At 37.7% G+C, this 24707-nt stretch overlaps 1 protein-coding gene across 1 annotated transcript in view; it reads right to left on the bottom strand.

The window, feature by feature from the left end:
- Nucleotides 1-1168: 1168 nt before the first annotated feature.
- Nucleotides 1169-24707, bottom strand: part of ARHGAP42 (Rho GTPase activating protein 42) — a 172643-nt gene continuing 149104 nt past the window's right edge. The window contains exons 16-24 of the mRNA XM_086613887.1: nucleotides 24439-24497; nucleotides 23528-23633; nucleotides 18638-18797; nucleotides 15862-16006; nucleotides 12693-13073; nucleotides 10463-10619; nucleotides 9353-9415; nucleotides 1475-1554; nucleotides 1169-1257 (exon numbers count right to left, since the gene is read on the bottom strand). Coding sequence (XP_086470013.1) covers nucleotides 1169-1257; nucleotides 1475-1554; nucleotides 9353-9415; nucleotides 10463-10619; nucleotides 12693-13073; nucleotides 15862-16006; nucleotides 18638-18797; nucleotides 23528-23633; nucleotides 24439-24497 — 1240 coding nt within the window. The remainder of the gene's footprint in view (nucleotides 1258-1474; nucleotides 1555-9352; nucleotides 9416-10462; nucleotides 10620-12692; nucleotides 13074-15861; nucleotides 16007-18637; nucleotides 18798-23527; nucleotides 23634-24438; nucleotides 24498-24707) is intronic.

Raw genomic sequence — 24707 nt, forward strand, 5'->3', positions numbered from 1 at the left:
GCTTATGGTTTTTTTTTTTTTAGTTTGGTGGGTTTTTTTGTTGTGGGTTTTTTTTTTTTTTTTTTCAGTCCTACCAGAAGCAACCAATGGGTCTTTAAAAAACCTTTGAAAAGTAAGGCTTTTTTCTTCTATGGAAGGGGAGAAATCTCTGTCAAATAGTTTAGCAGAAGTCAGGAGAAATACTACTTGTATTGCTACACAGAGCTTTCAGCATTCATAGCTTATAAAATTAGCTACTTCACAGGTCATTTGTCTTGTTTGCAATGGAAAAAGTTGGAAAAGGAGTCAGTTAAAATTTATCTTAGGTTTCAAAACATACTGCTGTTTTTCACTGTTCACTTCACATTACTACCAGTCATTCCAGATTCAGCATCTCCTTATTTCTTCAGATGTTGTTCTGAGATACACAGAGAATATCGTCCCGATGATGGGTATCACAGAAATACAAGTTGTTAGTATTAGCTATGCTGATACAGAAAGGAGGAAATACACTTAAGAAGTTTTGAATGAAACATTCATTAGACATATCACATTTTGAATGAGTACTTACTGCTCAGGCAGTGCATAAGCTGATTTCATTATCGGTTGCATAAATTCTATAAAATAGTGTCAACTCAATGACTAACAGAAGCTCAAACTTCTGATTTATGGAAAACTAATTTCTTATTTGAAATGATTAGGACTCATTTTAGAATCAAGTTTTCTAAGGGAGAATTCAGATCACAATAGAAGCATTACTTACATTATGAAAAAACCCCTATTTTCCATATTAAAAACTACAGATTGCAAGAAATGTCATAGAGCGCATTGCCTCTACGTTTCACACCTCTGTGAGCAACATCCTGGGACCTGAAGGTCTGCAGCTAAACGGCAACTTTTTTGATTTTATTGCTCTAGTGTTCCTTATCCATAAAAGAAGAACAGAACAACCTTTTGCAAACAATGGAAGTTATTTCAACAGAGTACCGTCTTCAGTACAGAAACTGTTAACTGTTTCATTACATTCTGTTCCGTTGACAGGGAGCTGTGTAACCTGCAGCTGCAGTATCTGAAGGAAATCTACCACTCAGCTAACGGGCTGATCCCATATCTGTGTCAGATAAAAATCATAGTGCTTATTATTTGTTACCATGGATACCATGAAGATATTGCTGTCCACTAAAGATTACTAGAGGAAGACAACATAATTCTCGGGAACGAGTCCTGTTTTGCCTTCGTAAGTTGCTTTTAACCATCCTGGTTCCACTGATGGATACACTGCAAAAAAACACAGACAAACAAAACATACTTACAATAAATGAACACTATTAAAAGATCCTATATATGGTTTTCAGACAGTATTTATTCAAGTGCAATTGAAAAATCAGGGCAAAAACTGAGAGTTGAAAATGGAATTACGCTCTGTTATCTTGTGGATACAGTTCATTTTTTATTTTTTTTTTTATGTAAAAAGAGAATGTAAAACATATCTTACCATTGGAAAATATCGCCCCCTGTGGGAAAGACAGCTCATGACTATGCTCAGCCTTACAGGAGTACATGGCTTTTGCTTGTCTGAAAGAAAAAAATACAGGCTTGCAATAAATGGGATAACAATGAAAAATGTATAAAAAAATGAAATTAAAATGTAGGCAGAGCAGAAATAATCAGTTGCACAAATACAGGATGGTAATGAGTAGTTATACAGTAGTTCAGAGGAGCATAATTATAGCAGACAGTAACTCCAAGCTTACTGGAGTTAACAAGCATGCTCTTGCAGAATAGAGACCAACATGCTACTCAGAGGTTTAAAGAGGTATGTAATTTACAGCTTTTAAAAGGATTCTTTCATTTTAGTTGAAGTTGTCATTCTGAATTGAGCACTGTCGTGGGTTAGGCCGCTCCGGCAACCGAACTCCACACAGTCATTCACTCACCCTCCCCCAGCCCCAGGAATGAGGCAGAGAATTAAAGGAGAAACAGGAAACCCGTGGGTTGAGATAAGAACAATTTAATACAGATGATTTAATACACAGTGCAGATGCTCACCACCCCCTCGTATGCAAAGCCCGTCTAGTCCGAAGCTGCAAATCCCAGACGAACGCGAGGCCCCGAAATAGAGAGGGGCAGAGCGAGAGAGAGTACTCTGAGAGTGGGAGTACTGGGAGAGAGAGGGGGGAAAAAAAGGCAATAGGGCAAAAGCGCAGCAAGCGCAAAAGAGCTGAAGCAGCGAAAGAGCCAAAGCGCAAAAGCCCTTCTGTCCGGCTGTCCCTCACTTTTATACTGGGCATGACGCTGCATGCTATGGAATGCTAATTGGCCAGTTTGGCCCTCAATCTTAAGTTCCACCACAAATCACAAGGGGAATCGTGTCCCCCTTGTCCCAGCTATGCTCCCCCCTTATCCCGCTGTGCTTCTGCACTCCGGCACACTGAAAAGTCCTTGGCCAACTACAAACATCAACTTGCTATCAGCATTCTTCTCAGAGCGAGCCTCTGAGTAAAACCAAAACACGGAGCTCTTCTAGCTGCTAAAAAGAAGAGCTAACTCTGTCCCAGCTAAAACCAGGACAAGCACATTGCTTAGAGTGAGTGATGGACTGCCTGGAGACAATTCAAAAGCGATCATTATTAAAGGTCTAACAACATGACTGTGACAAAATACAGTTGAAAATACAGTTTACAGAAGAAAATAATACACAGAAGGTAAACATGAGACAAAAAAGGAGAAATCTGTTCTCCAGGCTGACTGCAAAAAGGACTTAAATAGATTTAAATTGCAGCAAGGGAGATTTAAACTAAGTGTCTGGGGTGGGTTTCAGCTTCAGCCACCTAAATACAGATGTGTATAGATAACCTACGTGCCCAGCTCCACAGACCCTCCAGGCCTGCCTTCGGCTACGGCAGACGTCTACTTGAGAGTGTAACGAATGGCTCAGCAAGTTCCACTGCCTGTCGTGAAACCTCCAATGAAGTACTTTCTCAAATAATACCTGACATGAAGACACGTACAGGTGCACAGCTCAGTTTATGTCTCCTTATCTGCAGCTGGAAAACCCCTCTATTGGTTAGAACAGTGAAGATGGAACTGTCAAGAATTAGAGAATCCTTGAATTGAAGAATTCCCATTATTAAAAATTCATTTTAAAAGAATAAATTTAAAAAATCCACTACAGAGATATCTACAAAAGAACTAGTTAGACATACAATGATTCTATCCCACAAAAGAACAGATTAGGTCACCTCTTGATATGGCTTCTAGAGCTATGATTCTGCAAAACACAAAATGAAGGATTGAACATGAAAATGGAAATTACGAGTTCTCTCTAGATTCCTGTTCTTTACCTAATAAGTTTTCTTTTACTACCTCAAAACAATTTTTATATGAATCACCAGTTTATCTGAGTTTCTTTAAACTTATTGGAAACCCACATTATACCAGATGGAGACATGTAGCTGCTGGAGCAAGTTCAGAGGAGGGCCACAAAGATGATCTGAGGGCTTAAGCACCTCTGCTATGAAGACAGGCTGAGAGAGTTGGGGCTGTTCAGCCTGGAGAAGAGAAGGCTCCAGGGTGATCTTATTGCAGCTTTCCAGTACTTAAAGGGGGCCGACAGGAAAGCTGGAGAGGGACATTTACAAGGGCGTGTAGTGATAGGACAAGGGGCAATGGATTTAAACCGAAAGAGGGGAGATCTATATTAGATATAAGGAAGAAATTCTTCACTCTGAGGGTGGTGAGGCACTGGAACAGGTTGCCCAGAGAAGCTATGGCTGCCCTATCCCTGGAAGTGTTCAAGGCCAGGTTGGATGAGGCTTTGGGCAACCTGATATAGTGGAGGGTGTCCGTGCCCATGGCAGGGGGGTTGGAACTAGATGATGTTTGAGGTCTCTTCCAACCCTAACCATTCTGTGATTCTATGATTCTATTATTTCACCTTGGTATGATGTGACAGAGTGTTACTAATTCAGCTTTCCTTCCAGTCAGGATTTATCTACATGTCTACATGTGACTTGTGAAGTTTAAAATTTCTAGCATGCTTTTTTGAGAGGATGCATATACAAGTGACATGTAATCTATTTTGTCTGTCCTCCCAAAATAGTGAAATAACAGAGTCATAAGTTAGATTCCACACCATAAGCATTAGCATAAGAAGTCTTGTGTACTGCCAATGGGGTCCATGACACTTAACTTTTCGAGTTCCGCACCTCCCTGGTGAGGTTAGGCAGCAACAGACTTTCTAAAGGGAACAGAGAGCATTCCTCTACTCTGGCCTCATACCCTGGTGCCAATCAGTACTAGCACACCATCATTCATCTGAATCTTTAAAAGCGTATGAGTGGATGGACATATTCCCAAGTTTGTATATGTGAGCTTTCCAGAAATGCTTTCTCTCTCTGAAGAAAAAGCTCTGAAACTGATTTATGAGTAGACCAAGCGGCGTGTTCTGCCTTTATCTTAAGCGAACAACTGACTCATCAAGGGTTAGATTCTCAGGCTGAGATTTCCAGAGGAGGACAAGAATTTTGAGTTGGGCCCTTGATATCCAAGGGTACCTTATTTTTAGGATGCTGAAAACACTTCTTAGTACTGTCTTTCTGGATACATCCCCACTGCTAACTAGAATAACATGAGCACCAGACCCCTGTTTGTCTACTTTACTTAAATGTTATCTTGCTTTCAGGCTGGTGTAGACTGCTCTGTTTAGCATTTTTCCAAGACAATTCCTTGGTGCCTACTGTTATGAAGAACTTGCCATCTACAGTCAACAAGACAGGTGTGACGTTTCATTACTCTATGTAATACATACAAATTTATACATAAGAATCTACATAATATATACCAAAATATACAGAGGGAGATTACTGAAGATTACACAAAAACTAGAATTTAATTCTTTAATCTCAACATCATTTTCCCTCAAAGTCAATATAGCAAAGAGCACTACAGATGTTCTACTTATACTGACCCAGGTGGGTAACAGTCTGACAAAACAGCTATGTCCTGCATGGCGTAACCATGGATTTTACACATGTGAAAAACTGGAGTAACTGTTAATAATGATTACAGTTGCAATGAATATAATTGGGAATGAAATTACTAAAGCACAGGGATGACTTCGAACCTGATTTTACTTAGTGGCATGACTATGAAGCCAGTTTCCTATGTTAAGAATTGGACATCTGAGTAATACTGTGACAAAAGACATTTAAGGCAACAATAAAACAGAACACCAGTATTCAAATGCGAGGCAGAATTATTTTATTCTTAAAATATGACATGTTGGTTTTTAGTGCCCTTAGAAAAAGTTAAGAAAATAAATGCAATTTTCTCCTATATTCTCTTATGTCTACTACACTATTATGTTTTCAGCTTCTAATTTTACCTAATCCAAGTATGTTTACCTTAAAAGTAAAAAGAAGATATGAAAACATGGACTCTGACTTGCTCAGTTCTGGAAAGAGAAAGCTTCCCAGTATTTGATATTTAGACAGATATGCAAACACAAGGTACGAGTAAGTCAGTTTCTCAAAAGCTCATGAATTACAGCATTCTTCCCACCAGCTGGCTCCATACACAGAGTAATTACACCTCAATGTTATCTATGAACTGGGTGTGATGGTAAAATGAGAGACAGATTCTATAAATATTTACTGGTAATTCTGGAGCAATTTTCAAGCCCCTGGTTATTGCCTCCACACTTGATTTGATTACTTAGGTTCTCGTATTAGCTATTACTCACTTCAACCCTATCCAGATAGAGAAGCTTTAGCAATGAAAAGGGCTTGCAGGTTCTTAGCTATTTTTTTTTTGGTGTGCAATTATGAAAATGGACATTCTTACTTACGGTGTTAATGGTCTCCTCCCTATGAACAAGGCTGTTTGTTAAAAAGCATGTGATAATATCACCGTCATCTATTATGTTGCTCTTAAGATGATGCTAATAATCTGAGAAGAGTGTAATTCATGTTGTTTAGTGCAGAGAAAAAAAGCAACTTCAGAAAATGGTACCCACATTTCCTAGAAGTTCCTTCTTTCCATGACTTTACTGGATACTGACCCCAGATAAGAAAAATGCATTTTCCCTTTCCCTACTTTTTGTTTTGTTTGTTTTGAGTCCATAATGATAAACTGATACTGGCAGTCAAAGGGTCAGTACTCATCAGATCATAAATGATTTTGCTTGACTACATGGAGTCAATGACATCTCAGGCCCTTTTAATAACAACAATTATTATTATTTTTAAGTTATAAGCAAGCTTTAAAACTATGCTCCTGCCCTAATGAGTTTTCAGTCTGACAAGACAAAGAGAGAAGCCAGGAGAGGAATGAATGAGGAAAACCACGAGTCTCTCTCTGATGACGCATTGGTTAATATTATCCTACAGGAAGAAGAAAGATTTATAGACTCCCGGAGATGGCAGGCTTACAGCCAAGCTTGACTGAGTAGAAAGCACTGGGCTGGGCTGGGTAAGCCTTCCAGGTGTTTAAGGAAATGCAATATATAGCATGAAAATGAAAACAGAAGAACTGGGAAAGGATATTGAATCTTATGGCTGGGAGGGGAGCACGGGCCTACAGTTTCATACTGTCAGCCTACTCCTATTCCAGTCCCAGCCCAGCACCTGGAGACCCTGCTGCCAAGCCAGAGCTGTTTGCTGTCACCAACTCCTCCTTCCCATTTTTCTAGGTATTCCATTCTAATAAAAGCTCTTCTTATGACGCAGTTTCTCACTTTATGTGAGAAACTTACTGACTTTCTATGCACCTCAAAGTCAAGAAAACACAGAGTCAGCGATTACGTGTTGGTACATTTTTGTATGAGACTGTTGGATAACTGTAATACTTGTGAAAGCACTAAGAACACTCCTTTGCCTCTTTCAAGTGCATACTAGATCAGCAAGAGAGTTTGGTCTCAGTGCACGCAGTAGCTTAATATCACAGTCTGGGAGATGGATGATGAATAAACTTGAAGTCAGGAGGGAAGGAATGAGAAGACTGAGAAGTCAAAGTAATTCTGGAATTGGAACAAGAAAGCACACGTTGGACATGGCATTAGATTTTGGTCTTCCCTGTCCAATCCTAAAACATGTACTGCTGTCTCTCATTATTTTTTCTAACCAAAAGAAACCTGTTCCATCTGGTAGCACTATGGGTGCATGTTCTTATATATACAAGAAGAGAAAGCAGCCGGGTCAAACAACGTCCCAGCGTTAAAAAGAAAAAGGGGGGGGGGGGGGGGGCAGACACAAATACGAAATCAGAAAGCAGGCTTGTGAAGACTACTTGGAAGAAAGAATTAAGCAAGACTGGGCCACTGTGGTGGTAAAGCATCGAGTACAAAATTATCCGCTGGAATACAGACGACAATGTGAAACTGCAAAGCCATATTGGTACCTTTGACCAGTCTACTGTACAGATGATCACAACAGGCAGCAGATGCTTCAAGTAGGAATGAAGCTGCTTAGATACTGCAATGCATAGGCAAGCAGTAGCTTAAAATTTCAAAAGCAGTTATTTTTAGCAGAGTAAATTACTGCTTCACAGAGTTCAACACTATCTTGACTTCAGTATTTCTGGTATCAAACCAGAGAGCTCAAACATAGTTTCTGTCTTACACTCTGTCCTGCATATATTCATTACACAGCAGAGTTATGAACTCAGAAGGCCTTTCTATTGGGTGGATCAAGATGTAATTACCACGATTTCTACACACTTCAGAGCAAAAAAAGACTATCCAAAGTTTTAAAATCTGCCTTCATGTTCATAACATGCATGAGAGGTAAATAAAATCTGGCTCTGAATTGCAAAATCTTACTCAGACTTGAGCAGCACTATAAGAACACCTGAGCTACTTCTTATTTCTTCCTCATTTTGCCTGCTGACCCATCATTTTCCATTCTCCTTGTTACTGTTGCTCTTCTGCTTTCTTAGGAAGGCTGAAGTAGAGCAGCTATTAAGCCTTCAGCATTTTCAGCTTTGTTATCTGCTCTCCATACTCATTATGAAACTGCTACATTTTTCCTTTGTCAGATTTTTGCTTCTTACATGCTTTTATAAACAGACACCGGTGGCACAGGCTCTGAGGAACAACAAAGGAGAGTTTACAAGAAGGGAGCAATACAAAATAAGAGAAGGAACAGTGGTGGAGGTGAAATGATGCAGGACTGCTGAAGCAGTCATTGCTCTCAGCTTAGGACACTGGCTTAAGAACATTACAGTCTCTTCATTTATACTTTTCTTCCTTAAATCAATGCTCTGCTGTTTCCATCTCCCTTTCTCCCCTGCCACCCTCTTTTTTGGTCACCTTACAGTTCATGTACTACAAAAAACAAGAACAGCCTTGATTCATGTAAGCTGCTTCTCTCAAACAAAATCAGTGGGTCTTTGCAAGTCAGTCTTCTCTTTTTTGCTTCCGCTACATCTGTCAGAGAGGACAGCCATATGCCACTGCTGCACATCTCAGCACACGCTGGCATCTTCGTTTACAGCTGTGCTATTTTAGATTACTACTTTCGGATCCATGGATTAACATTTTATTTTATTTTTTTTCTCTCTTGCTTGACAGTTCCAGTAAGCTTGACAGTTCCTGCTATGAGTGAGTAAAGTGACAGACTAAAGATATGTTCTGTCTCAAAGAACTTGAAGTGAAGGGACTGTGAAAAGAGACAGCCTTTTTCCCACATCCATTTATTTGGCTATCTGCCTTAGCCTATTACTTGTAGGCCGTTTAGCAATGCATGAAAGATACTGCTTCCTAGATAAACACTTACCAGAACATTCCAACTTAATGTAAGAATGAATCAAATCCACCAAATAAATGCATGCACTTGTAAAGAAAATGTAAATAATTCCTGCTGCACACTACCTAGAAGAAAGGGCAAGTTTCTTCAGACTGATACTAAGGCATGGAAGGTGTGATGGGAAATACAGGAACCCTGATCAATTTAATCCTGAACTTTCTAAACCAGCTGTTATTCAGGACTTGCCGACATGAGCAAATTACCATAAACTAGCGTGTTTGCTACTCTGCTGAAAGCATGTATATACAAACAGCTGTATGGAATAAGTACAGCACCCTCAACTTAAATCCTGTTAATTTACTCTTGTAGCTGTGCCCTTAAGTAGATTGCTAACCTGAGCACTTCTCCCTGCAATTCCCCCAGGTGACAATCGCCAGATAGGCTGCTATTCTCTATTAGATTTAGTTTTCTTCTGGAGAAAGGATGAGTGTCATAAACCACAAAAATTTTGCATGCCACACGATGCTGTCCAAAAGACACAGAACAAAGCTCCAACACTTTAGCTCAGTCTTCGAAGCCAGAAAAACAGGAAGGATTTTACAAATTGTTAAGTACTATGAAGCACTTACCGTCCTGAAGAAACTTGTTTAAGTGAACCAGCACTTTCAAACAACTGGGCTCTTGCAGCCACTCTGAAAACAAAGTACCACCTTGCTTTATACTTTGCCCATTAATAAAACACACAGATTAACTTCACTATTAATCATCTAAAGACATGGCCACATTTTTAAAAACTGTTTTAATTATTGACTTAGAGAAACAGAGGAAATTCAAAAGCTGAATATAAGTCCCCATTCAGCAGAATTCTTAAGGGCATAACCTAATTAGGGCCTGACTTCCACATGCTCTAGTGCCTCATTGAGTCATCAAGGAAAATCACAACACCTTATGTTTAAAATCATATTCTTGGATGGTCAATAAATATATTAGAAATGCTTTTACTGCCAGTCTGTTGCTATCTGAGCTGTGTAGGATTCTCTGTTTAAGACACAACGGTCTGTAAAATGACTACAGTTGAAAAAGTAGAGAGGCTGAACAGGTTAAATTATAATAGGCTATATAATATATAATAGGCTATATAATATATAATTATAATCGCATATATAAATATAGGCTGAATAGAGGTTAAATTATAACCTCTATTATTTAGAACTATCTTCCTCTCAACATAGAAAAGACCCTCAAAACTCAACTGTTAGAAAAAAACAAAGATATCAACTACTTAACATGCAGCAACCGAAGAAATTTCAGAGCAGAAGTTTGTGGGTTTTTTACCTTTCTCCAATTTTGGGCTATAAACAAATAATTTCTGATGATCTTTTTGACATAACAGCATGGACAGTAAGTACCATTTGTGCTCTTGAAACATTAGATTCCAGAAGAACCAGAGTTAATAATACTAATTACTTTCCAAAGATACAGTTCTTCATTATAGATCTTAACTATAGTCTAATGAAGTCAATGGGAGTCTTTCAACTGACTTCAACAGACTTGTGCCATGTCTCCTTTGTTTACGATTTTAATGAAGCTAGATACTAGATAAATAATTCACAAATACAGAAATACTCAAATCAAGTATTCATGGATGCTTTTCCAACTACTCATGTAGCTCTCTGGGATCACTTTATAGTAGACAACATTGTAACGATGCAAATCTCCAAAGGGCCTTGATGACTTACACAGATCCTGGTCTTTGATAGCCATTACTTGATGCAGTATCTAATCTTAATCTCCTGCACATTTTGGGAGGCAAATCAGGGTTTGGTGCAGTCTTTGGTGTATCTTTGGTATCTGTTGAAGATAAGCTCTGTATAGATCCACTGCAGCTTTTGTTACCTAAAGAAAACAATCAAATTATAGGGAATATTAAAGCTAATTGGAAGTTGTTTCACAACACGTGTAACATGCAAAGCGAAGTTTATGTTGTTGTTCTGTTTTTCTTTTTAAGAGAGGTAAAATAGGTAGAGAAACTACTTACTAAGACAGAGAAGAAATAGCCTTTCAGACAGAAAGACATCAGAAAAGGACCAACAGCAAGAATGAAGAAATGACATTAAAAAGGCTAAAAAATTACACTACGCTTAAATGGCTAGATAGTACATTCACTAAAAACTGATAATAAACCCAACATTTACAAAGTAGTACACTGCACAGAATTGTAGAAAAAATTCATGATGGAAGGGGTCTCAGGAAGTCATCTAGTCCAAATTGCTGCTCAAAGCAGCATCCACTATGAAATAACACCATGTTAATTTGTAAGAATTAATTCGTCAGTATCCACGGAAGCTTCATGAAGTTTAAAAAAAAAAACACTCAGGAATTAATGATTACGAGTTGCCTAAAACGACTGATACTGTAACTTGATAAAAAAAAATCTACAGCTATACAGGCTGTATTCCACACAAAAAAAGTCCTTTTCAAGTTCACCTACCTGTGGACTCCTGCCTTATTTGCATATACATTCTGCAAGAAAAGAACTGCACCTACTTCTGTGTTTCTTTATTCCCAAGAACATCAGATGTTTAATAATGCTTTAAAAGCTGTCATAATATAAAGAGATCTCAAAATATGAAACCAACACTAGCACTAATTCATATCTGGAAGCCTTAGGAAAAAGCTTGTGCACTCCACGGAGGGCAGAGAGGAGAGAACTTTCTTAGAACTTTCAGGGCTTTGCACATAACCACCTATTGACCCTACCTGTACTTGTACTACTTATACTATTGTCAGCTCAGCGGCAAACTCGGCACCCATGCTCAGTCCTCTGGAGCTCCTTGTTTCAGTGCCGGCTGTTAATCTTCATAACCCAGAACCCTGCAAATATGCTGATTTCAAGAAGGTTTTTCTTCTAAAGCCATTTCCACATAGCTGTCAATATAGTGCAGTATCACCTCATGTACTCACAGAGGTACAGCAAGTGTTCACAGGCGTTCCAGCTAACGTAGCATTTAGCAGAACTGTGTAAATTAAGAAGCCATGTTTTTAAGCTCCTCTCTTGTGTAAGGAGCCTTGTCTACAGGCTCATTTGGAACATGGGCTCAGCTTAGGTACTCTGAGGGTGTTCTTTGAAGCAGCATCTTTCTCTGACTGAACAGGAAGACCGGTGTCCTAATTTGTACACTTGAATTGGATTCCTAAAGTTAAGTTTGCAAACTTGTGATTGTTCTGGCACATCATGCCTATATATAGGACCATTCAGCCATAATCTTGTGTTCAAGCTAATCTCCTTGCAGTACTGGGTAATAAATCATGCATGCAGGGCAGAATGAAGCAGCCACTCCATCAGTAGGGTTTCAGACATATATTTCATGCTAAGGATTACCTTTTTATCCCATCTGTCCAGTCCTGTCTCAACTAAAAATATCGACTGTAAAATCCATAACTAAAAAAAAAACCCCAACCAAAAATCCCCCACCTTTCATTTAATCTCCTATTTCAATCAATTGAAGAGATGTAGTTGTCCAAAAAAAAAAAAGCAGGCACATCGACAAGGAGGGACAAAATTGTTAGTTATTAGATATGTTAAGCCTAGTGCTTTTTAAATTTAAATGCTCGTTTTGATGGTATCAATCATGCTGCAACGATTCACTCCTTCGACACAGTTGTAAACCATTGCCACCGACTCTTCTTATAAACCAGCATCTCCTCACAAGTCAGTGGTCTAGGTGAGGTGCAGCAGGATAGAGAGTACTCTAAATTCTGAGAAACACTGTTATCTTTTAAGCTGTGCGAACTGCACAGGTAACAAACAACGGAATTATGTCAGAAGTAGTTTGAAAACAGAAAGAACATGCCAAAAAATTAAAAAATAAACAAAAGATTAATGAATATTGTCAGCTTTCAGATGCAGCTCTTGTTTTCTGATGCCTCACAGTAAGCACTTAGGTTCTAAAAGACCTTGAAAATTACCTTCAGCTGATGGAATGGATCTGAGGGAAGACGCTGAAGACCTTTTCAGCCCAGACAAACAGTAAGAACTCTTTTTGGTCAGGTCGGTTGGTGGAGAGGCATTCTCTGGTCCAGTGACAGAAGCTACACTTTGGCAGTCTGACTCTACATCTGTTTTGGTTGCATCCTCCTTTGATGAAGATTCTGGACTTGTAGTCCAGAGGCCTGAACTCTTCTGGCCATTAGAAGAAGGGGGAGAGGCAATCCATGGAATCCCTCCCGATTTCTCCCTGGGCTGCGAGGGCGTGCATTTGGTAGTGCTGTTCTGCTCGGAGGAGTGAGAAGAGAGAGATTCAATGCTGCCCATGGGAGTGCTGTCTGGGCTACTGCTGTACGAGTCACCTAGGGACAAGTGAGGGGAGAGAGAAGGAAACAAAAAAAATAATTACATTTTCTTATCATGCGCATTTCTCTCATGCCACCTTTAGCCTCTTGTACTTCACCTGTTATCAAATTCATTAATCTGTAGTTTCAGAGGCACTGATTCTTAAGACAAAATACCTATTTAGTTACTCTAAGTTTCACACATATTCCTACCTTTAACGTGGAAAAGCTGCATTTTGTGGCTATTTCTTTAGAGCTGATGAACATAATGGGCTACAGGCTAAACTATTTCACATAAAAATTTAAATTTCCGAAGGACTGCTTTGCAAGACAAATATCCTTAGGAAAATCAACAGTAACAACGCTGCGATATCTTTGTGGTGAGCATCTTGCTGGATTTCCATGATAAGGCAAATGTGATTCTTGTCACATTTATGTTCTTAAATGCATGATTGCGTTGCCCGCAGGCACAAGAATTACATTTCACTTTGGTTACTAAGCTGCTCAGGATCTCTCCAGCCTAAGACTAGTCCATAAGCATCTCTATACTCTATTTTCTGAATCGTCATACCCATCATAAAATATCTATCCTGAAGGACAACAACTCATTCCTTACAACTTGCACATTTGATGAATGTCTTTAATTAGACTGGTATTACGAAAATTTACCTTTCTACACTACAATCTTTGTACTGATCTTATTTCCAATAACCTTTTCCAACAAAAAGTGGGAATATCATAATGAAATTATCTGATGACATAAGGGTAGGAACACTCATCAGAACTGAGGAAGGACTGGCCTATAACACAGTGAGGGCTGAATTATCCTGAAGACTGGATTCAGTCTAGCGAGTCATACATTGGTTTACAGTAGGATTTGTTCCCAAAAGCTAGGAGATATGATTAACAAATTCCACAAGAAGTAGAGAATATATATTCTCCAACCACACATTAGTTATAAAATACCAGCATGATACAGCTGCTTTTGCCTCCACATGTTTCAATATCCTTGGCGGCAAGTGACCACAACCACACACCTTACTACAGATAAGGTCACAAATACCAGTGCCTTGTACAGTGGATCTGACAACAATAGTGCTACTGGTACAATAATCTGAAATATTCTGCCCATTTCTGGCCAGAATTCTGGTATTCCACATGAGATTGTCCTCTATCTTGCCCTTTTACAACAATTAACTTGTCAGATACACTTTCTATCATTTCCTACTGTTTGAAAGCTGTATCTTATTTTGTCATGCCATATAGAATTCCTTAATTTCCTGCAACATAGTTAAGTGTCTGTGGTTCATTTAAATGAGGACTTAAAACAATCTAGTACTTCAGAATTTGCTACTGCCAAAAGACAAGGCTCTCTCTTGCCTATCTCTGGCCAAATCTAGAGACAGTCGGCAAGGAGAACACCTCTGCTTCTGCCTCGGCCTGCCAGACACAAGCGAGATCTTAACTTGAACTTGTGTAGCAAGTGCTGCGCTTGAGCTAATAAGCAAAGCACAAGTGGAAAGCCCTTGGGTCAGATCTAGTTTCAACCCAGCTGCCAGCACAAGACGTGTCTGAATGAAGAAGTGTGAGCTTGCACACGCTCTGCTAAATTCTTGCACAGAAATGCCCCTTTTTCATGCTAGCATCCGTGCGTTGCAGCTACACAGCAAAAAAGTTGTAACTTGCCCAGTTTCTCATCTGGTGAATGTAAATGATGGTTCCTCTGCAACTTCTTACTCAAGATCCCATGCCGTTCACACTGGCAATCGATGTGTAGGTAGCTATTGCTCTCATTTAGTATTGAAACTCTCACTGGCAGAAATCATGTAACATAAACCTATGGAAAGTGCAGCATCTGTGCAAAAGCATACTGCAGATACATTTCCTAACATTACCGACTTCAGAATTACTACAGATCATCAAGAATAGATTAATTTAGTGTACTGACTTCAGGTAAATCTCCTTGAGGAACCAAGGGAAATAGAAGTTATTTTGGAAATCTGCTGCAGTGGTGGAACTGTTAACAACTTAACCTTTGCTACAGTTTCAATACTTCTCAACTGTACAGCCCGTAAGTAAAAAAGTGATAGCCCACTAGATGAAAATGAATGAAGTGAAACTTTAATAGTCACATTTACATGAAAATGAATAAGCATTTTAAGAAACAATGAATTACACACATAACTCTCTGCTGCCATATGATGTCTACTGTTTCTCCCCAAAACATGAGAGTTTGTTCCTATTCCAGAAAAACTAAGACAGTTTCAGTGGTTTTGGCAAACCTAGGCAGTGGCTGAGTTTAAACGAATGACCATGGTTTCACGCATACGAAAAAAGCCAAGTAATAGTTTGATCTCCTGACCTGGACTAAATTACATTCATTACAGGAAGAGATGAAAGATTCTATTTATAGTTTCCCAACCTTTAGAATCACCTTACAAGCAAATGATGTGAACTTTGTATAATGAACTCCTCAGAGTTTCAAAGCAGATTACATTTAGATTAGAATATAAAGTCTACTATAAATTTACATACTTTATATATCTATATATTTATATGCTATATATTTTTGAACACTGTCCTCAATACAAGACTTGCCTAAACCCAAACATCTTTCCTTACCTGAGAGAAGCAAGGAATGCAGCCATTCAACAGCGAGGCTGTCACTCACAGAGGTTAAAAGCTGACAAACCCCCATCTGTTACGCTTGGAATTATTGGAAGTCAATACTTACTGGATATTATACAGGAAAGTTAAAAGACAAGACATAACAAGGAAGATAATGAGTCAGTGAGGACAAACTTACTGTCAGGATCTGCTAGACACGGTGTATATCTTCCTTTGGGTTTACGTGAACCTGTGGAGAGACAAATTGCTCTTGTCCTTCTTGAACCTGATCGAGACTGAGGCTGGGGAAGAGGAATATTGGGGTCTGGTGCAGTGTGAAATATCTGCATGATTAAAAACACAGGGGAAAATAAATGACATAAACAACAGAAGTACTCTTACACTTCCATTATTAATCCATTTGTTTTCCTCACTACTGCACCTGAAATTAATGCTGTAATAGTCTCACACATGACAAAAGAGTAAATTCACAGAATATAAGCTTTGCTCTGATTTCATTTTACAATCCAAGAACTACAATGCTAGACTTAAAATTTATACTGATTATATAAAAATATTTGTTGAAATAGTTTTATCTTCTAGCTCTTGTTAAGTGCTTAATAGTCTAAATTATGAAACATACACTATATGTCTACAACTAACTCCTGCCCAAGAACTTAACACATTTTTTAAAATACTACGAAAAGTATTGAATTTCTTCTCTGTGTTCCTATGAAAGCTTTTGTATGTCACAAATTTGTTACTAGTTGTAACTTACCACAATCCAGTTTGTATTTCAGAAAACTACTTTATTTTGCCAAACACGTCAAATTTGATGAGGAACATCTTTATGTTCAGACCATCTCCTGATTGTTATCTTTTACACATCATTGCTACCACTGGTCAATTTTGCACTTCATTACCGCAGAAAAAAAATAAAATTTTTGGGATATCTGACTACTGGGACATAGGTATATACGACGTTTTAAAGAACTCTCGGCTGATAAGCATGGCAAGCCTGGTAGCAAGAACAATACAAAAAGTCCAGTAACTTGGGTGACTTCATTTGTATCACCTGTTCTGCAATATCCAAGACACGTGCAGTAGAGCTCTTGAAAGACCCTAAAAACCCTACTGGACACTTCTAATGAAAATGATAATTGCCTTTGAGGATGACTAATGCAAAAAATAAAACCAAAAGATTTGTGTGTTTTTCTTCCAGAAGTCCTTTCTCACCTATTCCTCCTAGAACAGACTGTAAACTCTACTGAGTACCCCTACGGCATTCTGTGGAAGGAAGTGGAATTAGTTTTGTGGAATGGAGAAGAGGTTTTACAGACAAAAATTGCCTATTCAGTTAAGCTACTGAAGGAATCAAAAGCGTCCAATCTCCATAGTGTAGAGAGGGCCAAGTGTCGTAGGTTAAATACCACGCAACACCACCGCTATCAATAGGGCACTTCCAGAAGAGGATGAAGCGAATGATGAAAAGATACCTCTATGCTACTCACAACAGTGGAAGAAAGCAAATGTGCTTATATGATAGAAAATGCTTTAATGGACATCTTGAGATGCTCCTGAAGTACATTAATATGGTATTAGGCATTAGTGAGTAGCAAATCAATAAAAAAAACCTGTCTGTAGACATAGAAATAGGGTGTGAGGGTGTGATTTTGGTTGTGCTGCTATGGTCCTTGTATTGAATGAATCTCTAATCTTCTGAGGGGGAAAGTGAGTGTTGGAAACACATAATAGATATGTTTTGGAGTTACAGGCAAGGAAGCTAGAAGCTATCATACCAATTTTGAGGAGTCCCTATGAAATACAACTGATGATACCAAGCAGTACTGTCAGTATTTACTGATCAACCAGTGCAGGGGATCCTGGTATTGACCAGGAACAGCCCCTTAGCCGAGTAATGTGAAATGGAAGAAACTCAAAGTTCTTTCACTTTGTTTTGTCGGTCTTTAGAGAAGAAAGATATATTTTGTTTATATATCAACAAAAGACCCCCAAAATAAAATTTCTTTTGATGAACAAATAAAGGAGGTCTTGACTGTTCTGCTGAGTTCTGAAATCAAATAGTTTAAAATAAATGGTAGTGACTGAAAGTAAGTGTTTAAGGTTTCATGGATTTTCTTTCTCAAGCTCTGAAACAATTCTTCTTAAATGTTCCAGGATCTTTGCTGTCACTGGTCTCTTTGTGGAAAACAAAATAAACCAAGCAGTCACAGATATGCCTTTCTTCAAAGCAAAAGAAGCACCTAGAGAAGTCTGTATCTTCCAGTGTATTCAAGATCTTTAAAATCACAAAGACATGATGGGCTTAAAACCTGTAATAGGAATAAAACCTCATCTAAGATACATTACTTTTTTCTTTTTGCTTCTTTGCTTTTGATCTAGTACCTATACACATGAAAAATGACACAGTGCACAGAAATGGGAGATTGTGCTGAGGATCCACATTGATGCTGCTCATGAAAAGGGGAACTGAAGGATGCTTGGGGTTTCATGACGTTAGGAGGGACTAGATCTCCACTGTGCAGCTGGTGTATCTCCAAAGGACGGCAACGGTCAGAAAGACTCTGACCTGATGCACTCAGAGGAGAATCCATTCACCCACTGAACCTTCATACACTGCTAGCATGAGAGAGATGAAGGAGCTGGGAGCAAAGTTATGACCTTCTCATTCTGTTTCTAGATATAAGAAGGACATAGCAATCTTCAGAAAGCAACTGAAGATTCGGAGTAACTCCTTTAAAGCATAGGATATTATGTCTTGGATCCGTACCTTGCACAGCTACAAAAGACTTGCTAGGAATACAGATCCATAGCATAGTGTGGGGAGAAGGTATTCTTTCTATCAATGACCTTCTACAAATGCTAGTTTTTTTATTCTTAAGAACTTAAGGATGGTAACGAAATGAGATCTTAGTTCCACTTTATCAAAAACCAGTCAGATAATGTCCTTCTACCTTTTCATAATGCTCTATCAGAATTTCAACGACGATATTCTGAAACTTAATGTTCATCATAGCAGCCACGGTTTCTTCTTGGGCTCTCATCAGAGTTGGTCCAAAGATAACACCAAGGTTGGATACGGTCATTAGATTTTGCTGACTGTGCAATGATACCCTTCAAAGGAACACAAACATTATGCAATTAAATAGTTGTGCTAAACTACAATTCCAACAGGTAAAAACCTGTTAAGATTATTCTTTAATGAGATCCAAAGTTCATGCCTCCCCTTTAAAAACATTTTTTAAACTTTCACTTTTACTAGAGTCAAAACGTAGAGTAGTACAACTACTGTATTTCCATTAAGGTTCCCATCCTGAAATAACTTAACGGATAATGAGCACATCTTCCTAGAGTAAGTATTTAAGTTCCTGACATAATTGGCAGAGAAAAAGAATTATCTTTGAAGATCTCCACAGAGAGATCCAGACCATCTAAAGTTTAGGAATCTTAGAGTAGGTACCTATCTCTCTCCAATGATTATACAGGAACTTAAATACTTGAAGTCGGATAGACTGAAAATACTATAATATTACAGAGGCCAGTCATATACCTTAGCTCTCATGTAAAGGAAAGAAACTTAGTTACAGAAAACACTTACATTGCAACAGGATTTCTTTATTAATGCATTGAAAACACAGGATCAATGGGGTCAGAGAAATCAGTTTCTGTGGTACAGATAATACCAGATGATCACGATGCCAGACATCATCTGATTTTAAAATATATTAACCTGTTACTTCTGTATATTCTGTTATTGGTTACTCTACCTTTTCTGTCATTTTTCTTCTTAATGTAGAATTCAGAATCTTAGATTTTCTAATAATTTATCAGATAGTAAAATGAAAACCATCAGTAATCCTCAATGTCCCTTTTCTCTCCTTAAGAATAAGATTTGCCAAATAAAAACCGTATAATCATAAATCCTTTGAAATAACTGCCAGTGATTCCCCAGTCACAGCTGCCCTATTGCCTCATGTCTGAGAAATATCATGTCACGTAAAGATTTGATAATTGCCTTAATGCTTAATTTTACTGAATCTGCTACCAAATAGAATCAGTTATTGAGGCACTTACTCACATTTTCCTCTTCCTTCTCACTGCTATCTGCTACCACACTGTGTCAACCTAAGCATTTTTAGCTGTTTCCTACATAATTTAAATTACCCTAGTACCTTTTGAAATCAAGAAACAGTAAAATCTCGAAAATACTGGAAGACTATGAGGTAGGAGCAAACTTTATCTTCTGGTTTTCTCTGATGGCCTTATTAATCAGGTTTATGGAGACATCTGCTACATTTTCCTTTGAATGATATTCTCAGATAGCTTGATTTGTTCTTAAAACGTTATACAAACATTAGCAAAATGATCTATCTGATGCCAAAGTTTGGTAGCAAATAACACAAATACTGTCCCTTTACAAAGACTACAAAGACATGAACAAAAGCACTGTGAGATTTTCCCAAGGCTACTGAGGGATTTTGTTAGGATCAGGATCAAACCCATGTCTGGACTCAGGCAAAACCCTTTCTCTCAGTCTCACTGTTGAACAGGCACTAATGATACACAGAATGAGTAGAACAGTAAAATTATCTTGGTATAGAGGTGAGACAGACTGCACAATTACTTCTTTAATGAAGTAATACTCCTCTCATATTTAGAACAGGAATGTTTTAGCACTCCATTTTCGTCAAGAAGCAAGAGAAACATGGGAAAGCGGTTTGTATTCGAGACAATGTGATTATAAACTACAGGAAAGTAAATGCCTATCTTCTTACATGTTTCCTATGTTGCTTCATTAAGCTATGCCAAAAAAACTTTTCCAGAATTTTACTTCAGACAGATGCAATGGCAGAGATTGCTATTTGGAAGTCATAGTATGAAAATGACTACCTTCTTAAAGCCCATTTTTAGGCAATTCTCTTAATCTAATTTTCTCTGTAACAGATCTTATATTTGCTTAGGTGACTAAGAAGTGTTTGGGATGTCCACTAGTATTTTAATGAAAATGGAATTTCGAGTTTCTCAGCTCTAGGTTTGTTAGAAAAACCCAGAAATAATAACCCTTTGCAATGTTCCTCTGCTTTGTGCTGCACAGTAACCGTTAAGGTCTCTCACACAAACATTATAGTCTTACTGCACAAGACAGAGTTTGTCCTGTGTTTGAGTTTCCTTGGTTACAAATTTGGTAGCTTGGTTAATAAAAGGAATGGTGAATTTAATAACATTGTAACCAGAAAGGACTTTCTACAAAGCATTTCAAAGGCTTAATTTCTTGCAAAAGAGAAAAAACCCAGGCCTGTAAATGGGTCATTTTGATAACCAATTTCCCCTGACCTAGTCCTACTGTTGCTGGGCTACTGAATAGATACAGGCCAAGGTAATCATGCACTTCAGGTAGCTGTAAGGCATTCATTAAGGTGCAGTTGCTTTCTTTGATACATCACCAGTAAATTTCTGATACTGCCAGATTGCAGACTCCTGATTATCTACCTTGGAAAGGTATGGTGTTATTAAATCATACCAAAGAATGATTTAGTCTTTCAAGTAGACAGGTAATTTGACTAGGAAAGTTTAAAAACAAAAAATGAGTTACCTATCTGAAAAATAACACCAAAGTTCCCATGTTTGCCTAGCTGTTGACTGAGTAGATACTCATACCATATCACCTCTCTGCAGGGTGCTTTTCAGGATTTGCTGGTTTTGTTTGTTTGTTTGTTTTCAGCATGATCTACATCCCACAACATATAGATTATATTTAATTTTGTACAGTGACACCAAAGTCAAGGCAGGTAGAGACGTAAAGACTTTAAGATCTAAATCAAGAAAAAATATTGTCATCCTTATTTTATAACTCACAGTTAAAAGTACAGTATTTTCACCTGTCACAAACGTATACATAAAGGAACTGAACAGCTAAAAGAAATATAGGTAAAGGATGCATATTTTGAAATTGGATTTTAAACAAAAGAATGAAGCAACAGGAGGCTGGGTTTTCTTTGTATTTTCCCATAATAAAATGGGAAATACATTACATAAAATTAGGCACTTTATCTGCCATTTGCTCCCTGAAAAATCTCCACACAGTGGTAGGAAAAAGATGAGGAAGGAAGATAACTAATACTAATACACTCAAGAAGCTAATTTTGAATTCAGTCTCATTAGAATTGCTAGCATAAACAATAGCTGGCAAATTATATGAGAAATTAGACAGAGTGAATTGAACACTGGGAAGAAAAGAACTGAAAATTAGAAGTCAAAAATAAATGCTTGCCTATCACTAATTCTGCCTAGAAATAAGTAAATTCCTATGTATATATATTTCTAATTTGGGGCTTCCAGACTAGCAAATTCTACACAATCACTAATCTGTCATTAAATGTTTTAACTTTTTAGAGGCTTAGGAAGCAGTAGATATATTTTTGGCTAATCAAACAACTCTGTAAGGCAACTTATGGAACTTGCTTTCACCTGGTTCTCTGGGTTACTCCATGTCTAACGAGATGCAAAGTCTGCCTAATCAGTTGTTGCAACGGAAGCATTCACAGCAGCTCCCTATGTTAGTTCTCCAAGAGCTAATGACATAAAGGCCTAAAAATAGTTTATTACGGCTAAATAATTTCCTATCAAAGAAATTTTCAAAGTTCTCACATCTATAAGAGGAGGTAAAACTGCATTAGGCTGCACTGTAGACAGCTTCTTAGGCTGTGACTCAAGCTGTGATAAGAAAAGCAAAATAGCGGAACATAACGAAGAAAATGAAAACAATACAGGCTCCTCTCTTATGTCTTCTACATATCTCAGTCATGTCAGTCTTATCTAAACAACTACTGTTTCAGTATTCACATTCCCAGATCATTAATAAATGTACTAGAAGTATACAGCATCCTAAATCCAAAAGAATAATATGTATTCAAAAGTATTCAGCAAATAGCAGTGAAAACCAACAAAAGATTTAGTAAAACTTACATGAATAACATTTGATGCAGAAATAGGATATATTATAATGTAATAATGCTATGCAATCATAGCTAGTCATATAGAAACATTAAGAGAAAAAAAACTTGTCTTTTTTCTCTCACAGTACATGTTAAGTGTAATTCAGTGAAGACAAAAGATCATCAGTTCAAAGAAATGCTACACCATAGAATCACAGAATGGTTAGGGTTGGAAGGGACCTTAAAGATCATCTAGTTCCAACCCTCCTGCTATGGGCAGGGACACCTTCCCTTAGATCAGGTTGCTTAAAGCCTCATCCAACCAAAGATCTTTTTCATCTGACATTAATAAATACTCAGAGAAGCTGATGGAACAAGGGAGATTCAAAAGTGGGTTTGGACATTCATATAAATTTAAAAATATATAAATAATAATACTTCAAATTAGTGTTTTCAAATGATATTACACTTCAGAGCTGTTAGAGAGAAAAATAAGATGAAATTTGAAGGACAAGTATTATCACATTAGTCTACTCTCCATTTCTGAAACAGTGTAGGACCTTAAGTCAGATTCAAACCAGCATTTTCTATCAATCTTCGTATAGTTTTCGGTGTTTCTTAAATTTCATTCGTGCCAATTCCTGTAGTAAGTAGGAACGTGAACGAAAACATTGAGTGGGTTTATTTTATAAACATAGTTGGTCATCTTGGTGACTATGGTGCTATTTTTTATTTTGTTTCTATGGTGAGTATTCTTCAGCTACATTGAGAACAGCATTTTAGAAATTAAATGTAATTTCAAGTGACATTGTTTCAACACAGAGAATGGATTAAGCAACAGTGACAAATTTAAAGTGGAAATAATCACATCTTACAATAATAACACAGAGAAAAATCAAAAATACTTACTTGACCAAGTGCTTGATAAGGATGTCCAGCATCTCTCTGTTCTTCTCTGGTAACTTATGCACAAGCGCATGCACGGCCTCAACTCTGTAGTTCTGATCATCTGACTCTATTAAATAGAAAATAAATATCATTGATGAATGAGAACATGTGCTAAGATGTGACTAGAAACGGTAGCGATGCCTGTACGCTCATACACACATGCATTACAAAGAGCCAAACACAATTAGGCTTTAAAATGACAAGGACAATATGATTATATTTATTAAAACATTCTGAGATCTGTATTTGAAGTAACTCATCAAAAGCAGTTACCACTGACACTGGAACCCAGGAAATTTGTGACAATTTTGACCCAATGTGCCACTTCAGTGAAATCCAAGATTTTACCCCTTGTTACTTAAAATATCTAAAATTCTTCTGTGTCTTTTATTCTTCTCAAGGCAAGAGGAAATGGGGAGATAACTCCAAATTTTAAACTGGAGTTGTGAGAAAAACAATTCTACTATCTCTGTATCCAATTACTCCATTTGCGCAAGGAGATAATTATCACCTCCTCCAATTTCTCAAGGAAAGCTGAGAAAATAAGTCTCTTGTTAAGAGGGATAAATGCTACAAAAGAATTATCAGCCTGTATAAAACAAGCAAACATATAGATCAAGGTTCAACATTTCATGCAGAAGGCAGTCACACAGAACCTCAGAAAAGATCAGAACAAACCACTGCACAGCTTCATCTGTTTTGAGGTCTTTCATGTGGCACTGTGCTGTCACATACCGTGACATGGAAGAACTTGGATCCATGGCTGGATCACTGAATAATAGACTAAGGAGAAAAGCAAGGATAGTAACTGAGGAGAATAAGGGTTAAAACCAGTATTAATTTTGTGAAAGTGTATTTATTACTTTACTTACTAACAGCAACAATGAAATCTTTGTGCAGCTTGAAAGTCATCAGTGGTTCTGAAAGACACCTGGTCGTAAAAAAATATTAAAAAGAAAATCAAAAACCCTAAAGTCTCAAAGTCTTTGAAAGTTTTATGGGTTGGTCATTACCGCATAATGCATATTGGTATGTTGTAGGAAACTCAATTCAGTGATGACTGATTGCTACTACAGAACTCAATCATGTACATAGTCTGAAACTGTCTTTGAGTTGAATCTGGTGTCGCCATGTAAATTAA

The sequence above is a fragment of the Tauraco erythrolophus genome, chromosome 1, assembly GCF_009769465.1.
Source record: "Tauraco erythrolophus isolate bTauEry1 chromosome 1, bTauEry1.pri, whole genome shotgun sequence".
In the NCBI taxonomy this organism is placed as follows: Eukaryota; Metazoa; Chordata; class Aves; order Musophagiformes; family Musophagidae; genus Tauraco; species Tauraco erythrolophus.